This window comes from Manihot esculenta, chromosome 1 (assembly GCF_001659605.2).
Source record: "Manihot esculenta cultivar AM560-2 chromosome 1, M.esculenta_v8, whole genome shotgun sequence".
Lineage (NCBI taxonomy): Eukaryota > Viridiplantae > Streptophyta > Magnoliopsida > Malpighiales > Euphorbiaceae > Manihot > Manihot esculenta.
Genome location: NC_035161.2, coordinates 41381379 through 41395775, shown reverse-complemented (window position 1 = coordinate 41395775; position 14397 = coordinate 41381379). Strand labels below are relative to the sequence as shown.

The 14397-nt window shown below is 44.1% G+C and overlaps 1 protein-coding gene across 15 annotated transcripts in view; it reads right to left on the bottom strand.

The window, feature by feature from the left end:
* Positions 1–14397, bottom strand: part of LOC110615471 (mediator of RNA polymerase II transcription subunit 12) — a 30828-nt gene that overhangs the window by 4712 nt on the left and 11719 nt on the right. For 14 of the 15 annotated variants that reach the window (XR_002487963.2, XR_002487957.2, XR_002487966.2 and 11 more), the window contains one exon: positions 13809–14133. Coding sequence is in view for 6 of the 15 variants with exons in the window: in XM_021757319.2 (XP_021613011.1) it covers positions 13809–14133 (325 nt within the window). In the remaining 9 variants the exon portion in view is untranslated. Of the gene's footprint in view, positions 1–13808; positions 14134–14397 lie in introns of those variants that run through there. The other variant, XM_021757379.2, reaches the window with a different exon arrangement.

Here is a 14397-nt window from a genome sequence, read left to right as displayed (position 1 = left end):
TTGTCAGATCTAAGGTTTGTTTGCCGTTCGGGTGTTGGGTGGAGGTATTTTTTTTTTCCGGTACTGTTTACGGGTACTATTCACGGCACTGTTCATCGGTACTGTTCACGGATACTGTTCTACAGAATAAGAATTAGCGCACATAAATGGCGCATATGGCAGTTGAGGCCCCTTCAGATCAGGAAATTTTAATATCTGCATATGAGTATGCACAATTTATCCAATACCAAGCATCTCTGAAATCCTATAATTCCTCCTCTATCACTGCAATTGCCGAGCCATGTAACTCTACTGCATGTCTTGTATCTTCATTCTCCAAATGGGTTATTGATTCTGGTGCTACCGATCATATGTCAAGTAATTTTACCCTTTTGTCCAATCTTGAGTCTCATGCATCGCTTTCTTATGTTACACTTGCTGATGGTACTAAATCTTTTGTCATGGGTTCTGGTCATGTCAACTTAACCCCTTCTCTTTCTGTATCCTCTGTGTTATGTCTCCCTAAGTTCGCATTTAATTTGCTTTCTGTTAGTAAACTCACTCGTGCATTGAATTGTTGTGTCTCATTCTTTCCTGATCACTGTATTTTTCATGATCTTTCGATGAAGCAGATTATTGGTAGAGGGCGTGAGTCAGAGGGTCTCTACGTCTTGGATCAGCAACTACCTAGATCTCTTATATGTTCCACGCGTTTAACACCTTTTGATGTTCATTGACGTTTGGGGCATCCTTCTCTCTTGGCTTTGAAGATGTTATATCCACAGTTTCATTCTTTGTTTGTTTTAGATTGTGAGTCTTGTCAATTTGCCAAACATCGTCATTTACCTTCAGTGTCTCGAGTCAACAAACGGGCTTCGTCCCCCTTTGAGTTAGTACATTCAAATGTTTGGGGTCATTGTCCTACTGTGTCTAAATCTGGCTTTAAGTACTTTGTTACTTTTGTTGATGACTTCTCTCGTACTACTTGGTTATTTTTAATGAAGAGTCGTTCAGAATTATTTTCTATCTTTTGTGCGTTTCATGCTGAAATCCAAACCCAATTCAATATTTCCATTCGTATATTGCAAAGTGATAATGCTAAAGAGTATCTCTCTGAGGAATTTCAATCCTATTTGTTACAAAAAGGGATTCTTCATCAGTCCTCTTGTGTTGACACTCCTTCACAAAATAGAGTTGCCGAAAAAAAAAATCGACATCGTCTTGAAGTAGCCAGAGCCCTCTTATTCCAAATGAAAGTACCTAAATGTTTTTGGACTGATGTTGTATCCACGGCTTGTTTTTTGATCAATCGCATGCCTTCCTCCATCCTTCATGGTGATATTCTTTATAATATTTTGTTTCCCACTAAATCTTTGTTTCCTATTGAGCCACATATCTTTGGGTGTACTTGTTTTGTTTATGATGTTCGTCCACAGGTTACTAAATTGGATCCCAAATCACTCAAATGTGTCTTCCTTGGCTACTCTCGACATCAGAAAGGGTATCGTTGTTTTTCTTCTGATCTGAATCGGTATCTTATGTCTGCGGATGTAACATTCTTTGAGTCCACTTCGTTTTTTTTTGCCATCATCTGTTTATAACACTCAAGGGGAGGAAGTTGATCTCTTGTTATACACTGTTCGCTCTCTGTCTTCTCATACTACTACACCTTTCGCTCATGTGTCAGGTCGTCCTCCAATCTTTCATGTGTATTCCAGATGCTTAGAGGACTCTGAATCCGCTCCATTACCCGCTTCTTCGTTGACAGATCCTGCTCCCATTGATCCTTGACTGTCTGATTTGAATTTACCTATTGCTCTTCGCAAAGGTAAACGTACTTGCACTTATCCTATTTCAACTTATGTCTCTTATGATCAATTATCCTCTTCTTCTCGTTGTTTTGCCACTGCTTTAGATTCTATTTCAATTCCCAAAACTATTATTGAGGCTTTGTCCCATCCTGGTTGGCGTGCTGCAATGGAAGAGGAAATGATGGCCCTTGACACTAATGGTACTTGGGAATTGATGTCCTTGCCCCAGAAAAGCGGGCTATTGGATGCAAATGGGTGTTTTCCGTGAAAGTAAATCCTGATGGATCTGTTGCTCGCCTCAAGGCCCGTTTAGTGGCCAAAGATTATGCACAAACTTATGAGTTGACTATTCTGATACATTTTCCCCAGTTGCCAAGCTCGCCTTTGTTCGATTGTTTATTTCCTTAGCAGCTACACATGATTGGCCTTTGCATCAACTGGATGTTAAAAATGCTTTTCATCATGGTGATCTTCAGGAGGAGGTTTATATTGAGCAACCACCTAGTTTTGTTGCTCAGGGGGAGTCAGGCAAGGTTTGTAGACTTTGAAAATCCTTTTATGGCTTGAAACAGAGTCCTCGGGCATGGTTTGGCAAGTTAAGTGAGGTGGTCCAACAGTTTGGAATGAAGATGAGTAAATGTGATCACTCAGTGTTTTATAGAAATTCTGATAGTGGAGTAATTCTGCTTGTAGTATATGTGGATGATATCGTTATTACAGGAAGTGACATTGCTGGCATCACATCCCTAAAAGAATTTCTTAAAATACAGTTTCATACAAAGGATTTGGGTTCATTGAAATATTTCTTGAGAATCGAAGTTATGTGGTGTAAGAAAGGCATCTTCTTGTCTCAAAGAAAATATGTTCTTGATTTATTAGCAGAAACAGGAAAATTGGGTGCTAAGCCTTGTAGTGCCCCAATGACCCCTAACCTTCAACTTACCACAAAAGACAGTGAGCCATTTGCAGATCCTAAAAGGTATAGAAGATTAGTTGGCAAGCTGAATTATTTGAGGGTGACTCGTCCTGTGTAATACCCGGCTAGACCCCGGTATCGGAATTCCTACTTTCTGGCGGATTTTCCGTTGGAAGTCGGGATTCGAGGATGTCGGAGTTTGCCCTAAGGGTATTTTAGTGTTGTTATCATGTTTACATGTTTTGAGTTAAGAAAATTGAGTTTTGAAATGAAAAGGCCAAGGGGACAAAAGCCAGGTTCGGCCGCCAAAGGTGAAGTTCGGCCGCCGAAAGTTGCATGGTTTCGCATGCACGTTAGGCCGCCGAAGGAAGGGTAGGTTGGCCACTACAAAAGCCCCTTTTGCCCGAGATTTGAGTGTTAAACACTCTGTTTTTGGGTCAAAGGTAGGTTCAAGCTCTCCTTGGTGTGATTTCTCATGTTTTCCTCCAATCTTGCATGTTTTAACTTGATTTGAGCTTTGTTTTAGAGATTTGAGCAAAAGGAAGCAAAGTTGAGCACTTGGAGAGTTTGAGTGAGTTTTTCCCCATCTCCAAGCTTGGATCATCAATCCTCTAGTTCTGCCAGAGGTAAGCATGGATCCTCACCTCCCCTTATGTTTAAAGCAAGTTTTAGAAGTTTTTGAGAGGTTTATGGCATGTTTTGGGGTATAAGCATGAGTTTGAGCATATGTGGCTCATATGCGTTTTGTTGTAGTTTTTGGGGCTTGAACTAGTTTTTAGGCCTCTATATGCATGAGTTATGTTATATGTTAGTTGAGAAGTGTTGGTATGCATGTTATGGGTGTTTGCTAGGAGTTTGGAGGCTGAGAGCATGAGTTGTGCTCGGATTCTACCTTTCTGGAGAATCCAGGTTCGGCCGCCGAAGCAAGGTTCGGCCGCCGAACCCCTTGTGGAGGCAGGTTCGGCTGCCAAACCTTGCCCCCGAAAGCTAGGCTTTTGGGTGAGAAAGAGACTTTCGGCCGCCGAAAGAGGAAGTTCGGCCGCCGAAAGTGCATGAGTTTCGTCTCTGGAGGGAGGTTTCGGCCGCCGAACCAGCCGCCGAAAGTGCCCAGTCCAGCCTTCTTTTACCCATTTTTCCATGCATGCCTATGATGTTTTAGAAGGGTTTTGGGGAGATAGTAAGAGTTATGTTTAAGTAAGGTTGGTCCTCATTTGAGTCCACCTGTGTAGGTACGGACCCGAGAGACCAAGGAGGCCCACAGAGTTAGAGTTACAGAGACTGCTCAGCAGTTGACAGAGGTGAGTGGAACAGAACTATTTTCAAAAGTTAAGAACTGTTTTAGCATGATTCATGCATCATCAATGCCATGTTTATGTAGGATGCTTTGCATTAGTATTCACTAAGTTGATGCATTGCATTATTACTTGTATATGTGGGTTGGACCGAGGCGATCTCAATAGCCCATAAGTCTGTCATTATTGTATGTCCTGTGTGAGCTCCTTTGGGGCCGGGCATTTACCTTGGATGAGTCCTGTGAGAGCCCTTATAGGGTCGGGCACCATGAGTAGTTAGTGAAAGACCTGTGTGAGCTCCTTTGGGGGCCGGGCACTGACAGAGGGAGTTTTGGGATCATGTCCAATCCGAGATGTGAAATGTTTGTGCCGTGATCGCATCATATGATAGCATGTTTGAAATGTGATTTTTATAGATTCCGCTCACTGGGCTTTAGCAGCTCATCCCTCTCCCTAACCCCATTTTACAGGGCCTCAGAGAAGAGAAAAGGAAAGAGATAGCAAGGGTAAAAGGCATATGTAATAGTATAGAGTAGTGGACATGATAATGATGTACAATACAGAGTTTATGTAATGTATAGTAATGATGTAATAGTAAGTTATATAGTGAGTTATAGCGTTGTGCTTGGCCCTAGTGCTTGTTATCCCTTTGCACATGATCCTTTTATGTTATATATGATTGAGATAATGTTGTGATGATGATGAGCTAAGCTTGGTGCATGGTAGTCTTTCTATCTCTGTAGTCACTGTATGGTACCATAGCAGGTATCACTCTTTGAGTGCATACAGACAGAGCATGCATAGTCCAGGCTTAGTTGATGAGAAAAGTTGCAAGAAAAGAAAAGTTAGAAAAGGAAAGAAAGAAAAAAACAAAAGAATCAGAAAGAGTAAGTAACAGTTTTAAGCTTAAGTATGATCATGTATGGGATTTATCAGGTACACAGAGTTGACAGTAGGCTTACTACGGGTCCCGGCGGCCTTAAGCCGATCTGGATCCTAGTGCCGGTGATGGTCCGGTAAGCGGGCTGTTACAGATTGGTATCAGAGCATAGGGCCTCTAGAGTACGGTGTGCTGAGCTAAGATGCTCAGGGATGAGAGAGATCTCACATCGGAAAGAGGTTGTGTTAGAGGGCAAGCACAATAGGAAAATCATGTCCACTAGGATAGGATGTTGAGTCCTGTCTTGATGCTATGTAATGCCATGACTTATACATGTGCATTTAATGATATGTTATGTTCTGTTTTCAGAAGCTAAGATGAGAGGAACCCGTCGATCAGCTAGATTGACTGGAGCTCCGCCCGAGAATGAGGGTATGGAAGGGCGTCCCCCTGCTTTGCCAAGAGCTATGTCCCAAAGGGCAGGCAGAGAAAGATCATCAAGGGACCCTAGAAGGTTTTTTGATGAAAGCAGGAGGGAGACAGAACAGAGAAGAAGATCTAGTGATACAAGGGAAGAGATGGATGTGGATCCAAGAAGGGATGGAGGGTTAGGTGTTGGCACTATGGAGGAGGATGTGGGATCATCACAGGGAGGCGGTCAGGCCTCGGGGTATGGTTATCCACCCCACTATCAGCCCTACCCACAAGGCCCAGGATATTCGATGGGAGGTACATCGGATTATCCGAGTTTTCACCCATATTCCACATATATGCCTTATCCACCGTATTACCCCCCATATCCGCCATATCCCATGTATCCACCCTCACCTTTTTACCCTAGTCCAGCATACTCTACACCAGAAAGTTCTGCACCTCCCCCACCACCACCAGTGGTACAACCAGAAGCCCCAGTTATCCAAACACCTCAACCTGGCCCATCTGTGAGGAGCAAGGTAAAGATGACTGATTACCTAAAGTTAGATGCTCCTAAGTATCAATCAGGAGATGATCCGTTTGAGTACATTAAAGCAGTCAAGATGATAGCAGATGAGCTAGGGGCAGATGATACCAGAGCCATTCAGATGGCAGGGTTCACTTTAAAATGTAAGAAGGCGAAGGAATGGTTTGGCGTCTATGTGGACCCTAGGTTGGATAACATGTCTTGGGAGGAGTTTGCTAATGAGTTTGCCGGATGGGCATTTCCAGATAGTTCGAAAGAGCTAAAGATGATAGAGTTTGAGCAGCTCAAGCAGACAGAGGATATGAGTATTGATGAGTTTACTGACAGGTTTCTGGAGTTGCTGCGGTATGCAGGACAGGCCTATGATACGGAACAGAAAAAGGCCAGGAGGTATGCTATGAAACTGCATTCCAGGTATTCCTCTTTGATCCATGCAGCCGAGAGGGAGGGTTTCCACACCGTGGTGGATTTAGCACGGAGGATGGAGGCTAGTGCCATTATACAGGGTACAGTGAAACAGCAGCCGGCACAGTCTTCTGGTTCTAAGACCCCAGGTAGGGGTAAGTCAGATCCCTCTTCACAGGGTGCAGCAACTTCCAGTGGTAAGAAGTGGAGTGGTTCCACGCAGAAGTCGAAGAAGAATAAGTTCTGGAATAAGATTAAAGCAGGTCTGGGATTAGGCAGTGGCATGAGTTCAGGTTCAGAGGTTCCAGTGTGTAGTAGGTGCGGGAAAGCGCACAGAGGAGTTTGTCGCTTTGGGATTACAGGATGTTACAGGTGTGGCCAGGAGGGACACATGGCTCGTGAGTGCCCTCAGGCATCTTTCACGGCACCATCCCATCAGACAGCTCCAGCTAGCATGCCACAGCCACCAGTTTCAGGTATGACGCAGGGCAGAGGCAGAGGGAGAGGGTCAGCCTCTTCATCTGCGGGTCCCCGAGGTGGAGGTCCGTCAGCTCCGGCGCGGATTTTCACGATGACACAGCAGGAGGCAAACACTTCTAACACCGTGGTGTCAGGTAATCTCCTCATTGGGTGTTCTGAGGTGTATACTTTGTTCGACCCTGGTGCTTCGCATTCCTTTGTTGCTCCCAGAGCCATAGAGAGAGTGGGTTTGATGACGTCTGGGTTAGAGTGTCCCCTATGGGTCAGTGGTCCTAAGTGTGATCCATCGTTGGCAGAGACAGTCTGTCGACATAGTCCAGTATTTATAGATGGTAGATGCCTTCCAGCTGACCTTGTGGTTCTAGAGTTGACAGATTTTGACGTCATTCTAGGGATGGATTGGCTATCTGCATATGGTGCTACCTTGGACTGCAGAGACAAGGTAGTTAAGTTCAGAGATGAGGATGGATCTGAGTTTGTCTTCAGAGGAGACAGGAGGGGCACGCCTAGAGGTCTGATATCAGCCCTACAGGCTCGTAGGTTGCTCAGGAGGGGATGTCAGGGGTATCTAGCTCATGTGAGAGAGCTAGACAGTCAGGTTGGGACCCCAGTTCAGTGCCCGTAGTCAGAGAGTTCCCAGATGTGTTTCCAGATGAGCTTCCAGGACTACCACCTGGTAGGGAAATAGAGTTCGAGATCGAGTTAGTGCCTGGTACCAGACCGATCTCTATTCCTCCCTACAGGATGGCACCAGCAGAGCTTAAGGAGTTGAAAGAGCAGCTACAAGAGTTGGTAGACAAGGGTTTCATCCGTCCAAGTACCTCACCCTGGGGTGCTCCAGTGCTGTTTGTCAGAAAGAAGGATGGCTCCCTTAGACTTTGTATCGACTACAGGCAGTTGAACAAAGTCACTACCAAGAATAAGTATCCTCTACCCAGGATCGATGATCTATTCGACCAGCTAGCAGGAGCAGGTTGTTTTTCTAAGATAGATCTGAGATCGGGCTATCATCAGCTGAGAATCAGGGAAGAGGATGTACCTAAGACAGCTTTCAGGACCAGATATGGGCATTATGAGTTCTTAGTGATGCCGTTCGGGTTGACTAACGCCCCTGCAGCATTCATGGATCTCATGAACCGAGTTTTCAGAGAGTACCTGGATCACTTTGTTATTGTCTTCATAGATGATATCTTGGTGTATTCCAGGAATGCAGAGGAGCATGCCCATCATCTGAGGATAGTCCTGCAGACCTTGAGAGAGCATGGTTTATATGCCAAGTTCTCCAAGTGTGAGTTCTGGCTAAGGAGCATTGCATTCTTGGGGCATGTAGTGTCAGATCAAGGTATAACAGTGGACCCCAAGAAGATAGAAGCTGTAGCCAATTGGCCTAGACCCACCACAGTGACAGAGGTCAAGAGTTTCTTGGGTTTGGCAGGCTACTACAGGAGGTTCGTTCAGGACTTCTCTAAGATAGCGGCTCCTATGACCAGATTAACCAGAAAGAACCAGAGAGTCACATGGTCTGACCAATGTGAAGAGAGCTTTGAAGAGTTAAAGAGAAGATTAACTTCAGCACCGGTGTTAGCTCTGCCTACTAGTGATGAAGACTTCACAGTGTTCTGTGATGCGTCCCGAGTGGGATTGGGTTGTGTGTTAATGCAGAATGACAGAGTAATAGCTTATGCTTCTAGACAGCTGAAGAAGCACGAGCTGAACTATCCAACACACGATCTTGAGATGGCAGCTGTTATCTTTGCACTCAAGATGTGGAGGCATTACCTCTATGGGGTGAAATGTGAGATCTTTACAGATCATAAGAGCCTACAGCACATCCTGAGTCAGAGAGAGTTAAACTTGAGGCAGAGACGGTGGGTGGAATTGCTTAGTGATTATGATTGCAGGATCCAGTATCATCCGGGAAAGGCAAATGTTGTAGCCGATGCCTTAAGCCGGAAATCACTAGGCAGTTTATCTCACATTACAGCAGAGAGGAGGCCGGTGGTGAAGGACTTCTACAGGTTAGTTGAGGAAGGGCTACAGTTAGAGTTAACTGGTACAGGTGCTTTGATTGCACAGATGAAAGTTACACCCGTGTTTCTGGAGCAAGTGGCTCAGAAACAACATGAGGATCCAGCGTTGATCAAGATTGCCAGGACTGTTCAGTCAGGCAAGAGCGAAGAGTTCAGATTCGACGACCAAGGGATTCTCCGATACGGGCATAGACTATGTGTACCAGACGACATCAGTTTGAAAGGAGACATTATGAGGGAAGCTCATAATGCGAGATATAGCATTCACCCTGGAGCCACCAAGATGTATCAAGATCTAAAGAAAGTTTATTGGTGGCCATCAATGAAGAGAGAAGTGGCACAGTTTGTGTCAGCCTGCGAGATATGTCAAAGGGTGAAGCTAGAGCACCAGAAGCCGGCTGGAATGCTTAACCCACTGCCGATTCCAGAATGGAAATGGGAGAACATAGCCATGGATTTTGTAGTGGGCTTACCGGCGACGTCCAACAGACTAGACTCCATATGGGTGATAGTGGATAGACTGACGAAATCTGCTCACTTCATTCCTGTCAGGAGCGGCTACTCTGTGGACAAGCTAGCGCAGGTATATGTGGAGGAAGTTGTGAGGTTACATGGGGCTCCTGTCTCTATAGTGTCTGACAGAGGACCCCAGTTTACCTCCAGGTTTTGGCGAAGTCTGCAAGAGGCTATGGGCACGAGATTAGACTTCAGCACTGCTTTCCATCCACAGACTGACGGACAGTCAGAGAGGACCATCCAAACCATAGAAGATATGCTTCGCATGTGCGTGCTAGATTTTGGCGGCTCTTGGAGGCAGCATCTACCCTTAGTGGAGTTTGCCTACAACAATAGTCATCATGCTAGCATAGGGATGGCCCCATATGAAGCTCTGTATGGGAGGAAGTGCAGGTCACCCGTTTGTTGGGAAGAGGTTGGAGAAAGGTCCCTAGCAGGGCCTGAGTTAGTAGAGATCACGAACAGGGTGGTGCCCATCATCAGAGAGAGACTCAAGACTGCTGTTAGTCGGCAGAAGAGCTATGCAGACGTTCGCAGAAAGCACATAGAGTTTGAGGAGGGGGATCTAGTCTTGTTGAAGGTGTCTCCAATGAAAGGGGTGGTTCGTTTTGGGAGGAAGGGTAAACTGGCTCCGCGGTACATTGGACCTTTTGAGATTTTGCAGAAGATCGGAAATGTGTCGTATAAGCTTGATTTGCCTAGGTCTATGGAAAGAATCCATCCAGTCTTCCATGTTTCGATGCTAAGGAAGTTTGTGTCAGATCCGAGTAAGGTTCTCAGCGAACCAGATGTGGAGATCCTAGGTGATCTCACGTATGTAGAACAACCAGTGCGGATCATTGACACCCAGATCAGAAAGCTAAGGAACAAGGAGATCCCGATGGTAAAAGTCCTCTGGAACCACCATAATATCGAAGAGTGCACCTGGGAGACAAGGGAGTCTATGCTCCGACAGTACCCCCATCTCTTTTGAGGTTAGTTCGAGTTTCTTTTGTTCTTTATGTGCCTTATGTTATGTTTGGAGTATGTTTGAGTTAGAGAGGAACATTCAGGGACGAATGTTCTTAAGGGGGGGAGAATGTAATACCCGGCTAGACCCCGGTATCGGAATTCCTACTTTCTGGCGGATTTTCCGTTGGAAGTCGGGATTCGAGGATGTCGGAGTTTGCCCTAAGGGTATTTTAGTGTTGTTATCATGTTTACATGTTTTTGAGTTAAGAAAATTGAGTTTTGAAATGAAAAGGCCAAGGGGACAAAAGCCAGGTTCGGCCGCCGAAGGTGAAGTTCGGCCGCCGAAAGTTGCATGGTTTCGCATGCACGTTAGGCCGCCGAAGGAAGGGTAGGTTGGCCACTACAAAAGCCCCTTTTGCCCGAGATTTGAGTGTTAAACACTCTGTTTTTGGGTCAAAGGTAGGTTCAAGCTCTCCTTGGTGTGATTTCTCATGTTTTCCTCCAATCTTGCATGTTTTAACTTGATTTGAGCTTTGTTTTAGAGATTTGAGCAAAAGGAAGCAAAGTTGAGCACTTGGAGAGTTTGAGTGAGTTTTTCCCCATCTCCAAGCTTGGATCATCAATCCTCTAGTTCTGCCAGAGGTAAGCATGGATCCTCACCTCCCCTTATGTTTAAAGCAAGTTTTAGAAGTTTTTGAGAGGTTTATGGCATGTTTTGGGGTATAAGCATGAGTTTGAGCATATGTGGCTCATATGCGTTTTGTTGTAGTTTTTGGGGCTTGAACTAGTTTTTAGGCCTCTATATGCATGAGTTATGTTATATGTTAGTTGAGAAGTGTTGGTATGCATGTTATGGGTGTTTGCTAGGAGTTTGGAGGCTGAGAGCATGAGTTGTGCTCGGATTCTACCTTTCTGGAGAATCCAGGTTCGGCCGCCGAAGCAAGGTTCGGCCGCCGAACCCCTTGTGGAGGCAGGTTCGGCTGCCAAACCTTGCCCCCGAAAGCTAGGCTTTTGGGTGAGAAAGAGACTTTCGGCCGCCGAAAGAGGAAGTTCGGCCGCCGAAAGTGCATGAGTTTCGTCTCTGGAGGGAGGTTTCGGCCGCCGAACCAGCCGCCGAAAGTGCCCAGTCCAGCCTTCTTTTACCCATTTTTCCATGCATGCCTATGATGTTTTAGAAGGGTTTTGGGGAGATAGTAAGAGTTATGTTTAAGTAAGGTTGGTCCTCATTTGAGTCCACCTGTGTAGGTACGGACCCGAGAGACCAAGGAGGCCCACAGAGTTAGAGTTACAGAGACTGCTCAGCAGTTGACAGAGGTGAGTGGAACAGAACTATTTTCAAAAGTTAAGAACTGTTTTAGCATGATTCATGCATCATCAATGCCATGTTTATGTAGGATGCTTTGCATTAGTATTCACTAAGTTGATGCATTGCATTATTACTTGTATATGTGGGTTGGACCGAGGCGATCTCAATAGCCCATAAGTCTGTCATTATTGTATGTCCTGTGTGAGCTCCTTTGGGGCCGGGCATTTACCTTGGATGAGTCCTGTGAGAGCCCTTATAGGGTCGGGCACCATGAGTAGTTAGTGAAAGACCTGTGTGAGCTCCTTTGGGGGCCGGGCACTGACAGAGGGAGTTTTGGGATCATGTCCAATCCGAGATGTGAAATGTTTGTGCCGTGATCGCATCATATGATAGCATGTTTGAAATGTGATTTTTATAGATTCCGCTCACTGGGCTTTAGCAGCTCATCCCTCTCCCTAACCCCATTTTTCAGGGCCTCAGAGAAGAGAAAAGGAAAGAGATAGCAAGGGTAAAAGGCATATGTAATAGTATAGAGTAGTGGACATGATAATGATGTACAATACAGAGTTTATGTAATGTATAGTAATGATGTAATAGTAAGTTATATAGTGAGTTATAGCGTTGTGCTTGGCCCTAGTGCTTGTTATCCCTTTGCACATGATCCTTTTATGTTATATATGATTGAGATAATGTTGTGATGATGATGAGCTAAGCTTGGTGCATGGTAGTCTTTCTATCTCTGTAGTCACTGTATGGTACCATAGCAGGTATCACTCTTTGAGTGCATACAGACAGAGCATGCATAGTCCAGGCTTAGTTGATGAGAAAAGTTGCAAGAAAAGAAAAGTTAGAAAAGGAAAGAAAGAAAAAAACAAAAGAATCAGAAAGAGTAAGTAACAGTTTTAAGCTTAAGTATGATCATGTATGGGATTTATCAGGTACACAGAGTTGACAGTAGGCTTACTACGGGTCCCGGCGGCCTTAAGCCGATCTGGATCCTAGTGCCGGTGATGGTCCGGTAAGCGGGCTGTTACATCCTGATATTGCATACTCAGTAAGTGTGGTAAGTCAGTTTATGTCCTCTCCTACTGTTGCCCAGTGGGATGCTTTGGGACAGATTATTTGTTACCTTAAAGGGGCCCCAGGGCGAGGGCTATTCTATGGTAACCATGGGCACTCAAATATTGAATATTTTTCTGATGCTGATTGGGCAGGCTCGAAGGTTGATAAGAGGTCAACTACTGGGTATTGTGTTTTTATGGGAGGTAACTTGGTCTCATGGAAAAGTAAGAAGCAAAATATAGTCTCCCGTTCTAGTGCTGAATCTGAATATTGAGCCATGGCACAAACTGTTTGTGAAGTCTCATGGAAAAGTAAGAAGCAAAATGTAGTCTCCTGTTCTAGTGCTGAATCTGAATATCGAGCCATGGCACAAACTGTTTGTGAAGTCTTGTGGGTACGTCAACTATTAGAAGAAATTGGGTTCACAAATTCGGTCTCTACTAAGTTGTGGTGTGATAATCAAGCAGCTATCCACATTGCCTCTAATCCAGTATTTCACGAGAGGACTAAACACATCGAGATTGATTGTCATTTTATTCGTGAAAAGGTCCAACAAAAGATAATATCAACAGGACATATCCGAACTGGAGAACAATTAGGAGATATCTTCACTAAAGCTCTAAATGGAACTCGAGTTGATTATATATGCAACAAGTTGGGTATGATTAACATTTATGCTCCAACTTAAAGGGGAGTGTTATAGGTTATAGGAAGTAAATATGTTAATATAGGAAGTAAATATTGATAGATGGGTTAATTACTTAATCTTAGGGATTGTATAATCATAGACTTGATTTTCCTTCCTGTTTAGATATTGTCTCTCATGTATAAATAGATTATAATCTTTATTGTGATACAACAACAAATATTATCCTTCTACACTTATAATCAGATCTCATTGGCAGCATTGTAACAGAGAAGTCCCACTTTTTTCTTTTATACTGGGTTGTTGATTATGCTGATGAATTTATGTTAGCCTACTGTATTAATCATATCATCGAGAACCCATTTAGGGTTCTCCATGTCAACCATAGGCAAAAAATTAATGGTCAAATAATTCCTTCCATTATTGTGTCAATTGGTGATCTGGTAACATTCATAAAGCACCTATACATATCTGAAAGTAGCCACTTTAAAAAAGAAAAGAAAGGAAATGAAAAGACATTTGCAGAAACAACTTTTTTTTTTTATGCAAACAGCATATCATCAGAGAACAAACCTGTAAACTCTCCAACACCTCACGATCAAGTCCAGGAGAGTCCCCAGAAAAATCATTCATTAACTTGGAGGAAGACCTTGACTTCAGCCAAATAGGCTGCTTGTTGCTTAACAATCCATGAAGGACCAACAACAGCCGATCAAACAGACTTTCACCACATAAATCTGCAGACGGAGTTTCTAATGGAGACTCAAACTCCATCTTAGATTGAGAACTTTGCAGTGGAGAGAATGAGAGGTCTGCATCCTCATGCACAACACGATTACCAAGGAGGCGAAGTATGACAGATGCAAGCATGTGCCTCATGTTCCGTCCTGAAGGCTCCCTGACAAGTCCAGAAAGTGTACACAAAGCAAAAGTTGAGTATTCTCCGATGCAATTTTTTTAAAAAATAAACGCATCAAGGAACACAAAATCTATAGATAAATGAGGAAGAAACTAGAACACATTATATAAATAAAACCATCAACCTAGATATGTGTCTGTCCCTTTAGAGTGACACCTCTATGCACTAGGCAGTAGGCAGGAAAATTACAACATGGATACAATCTATTTTGACTAAACCCATAATTATTTTGCCAAACATAGT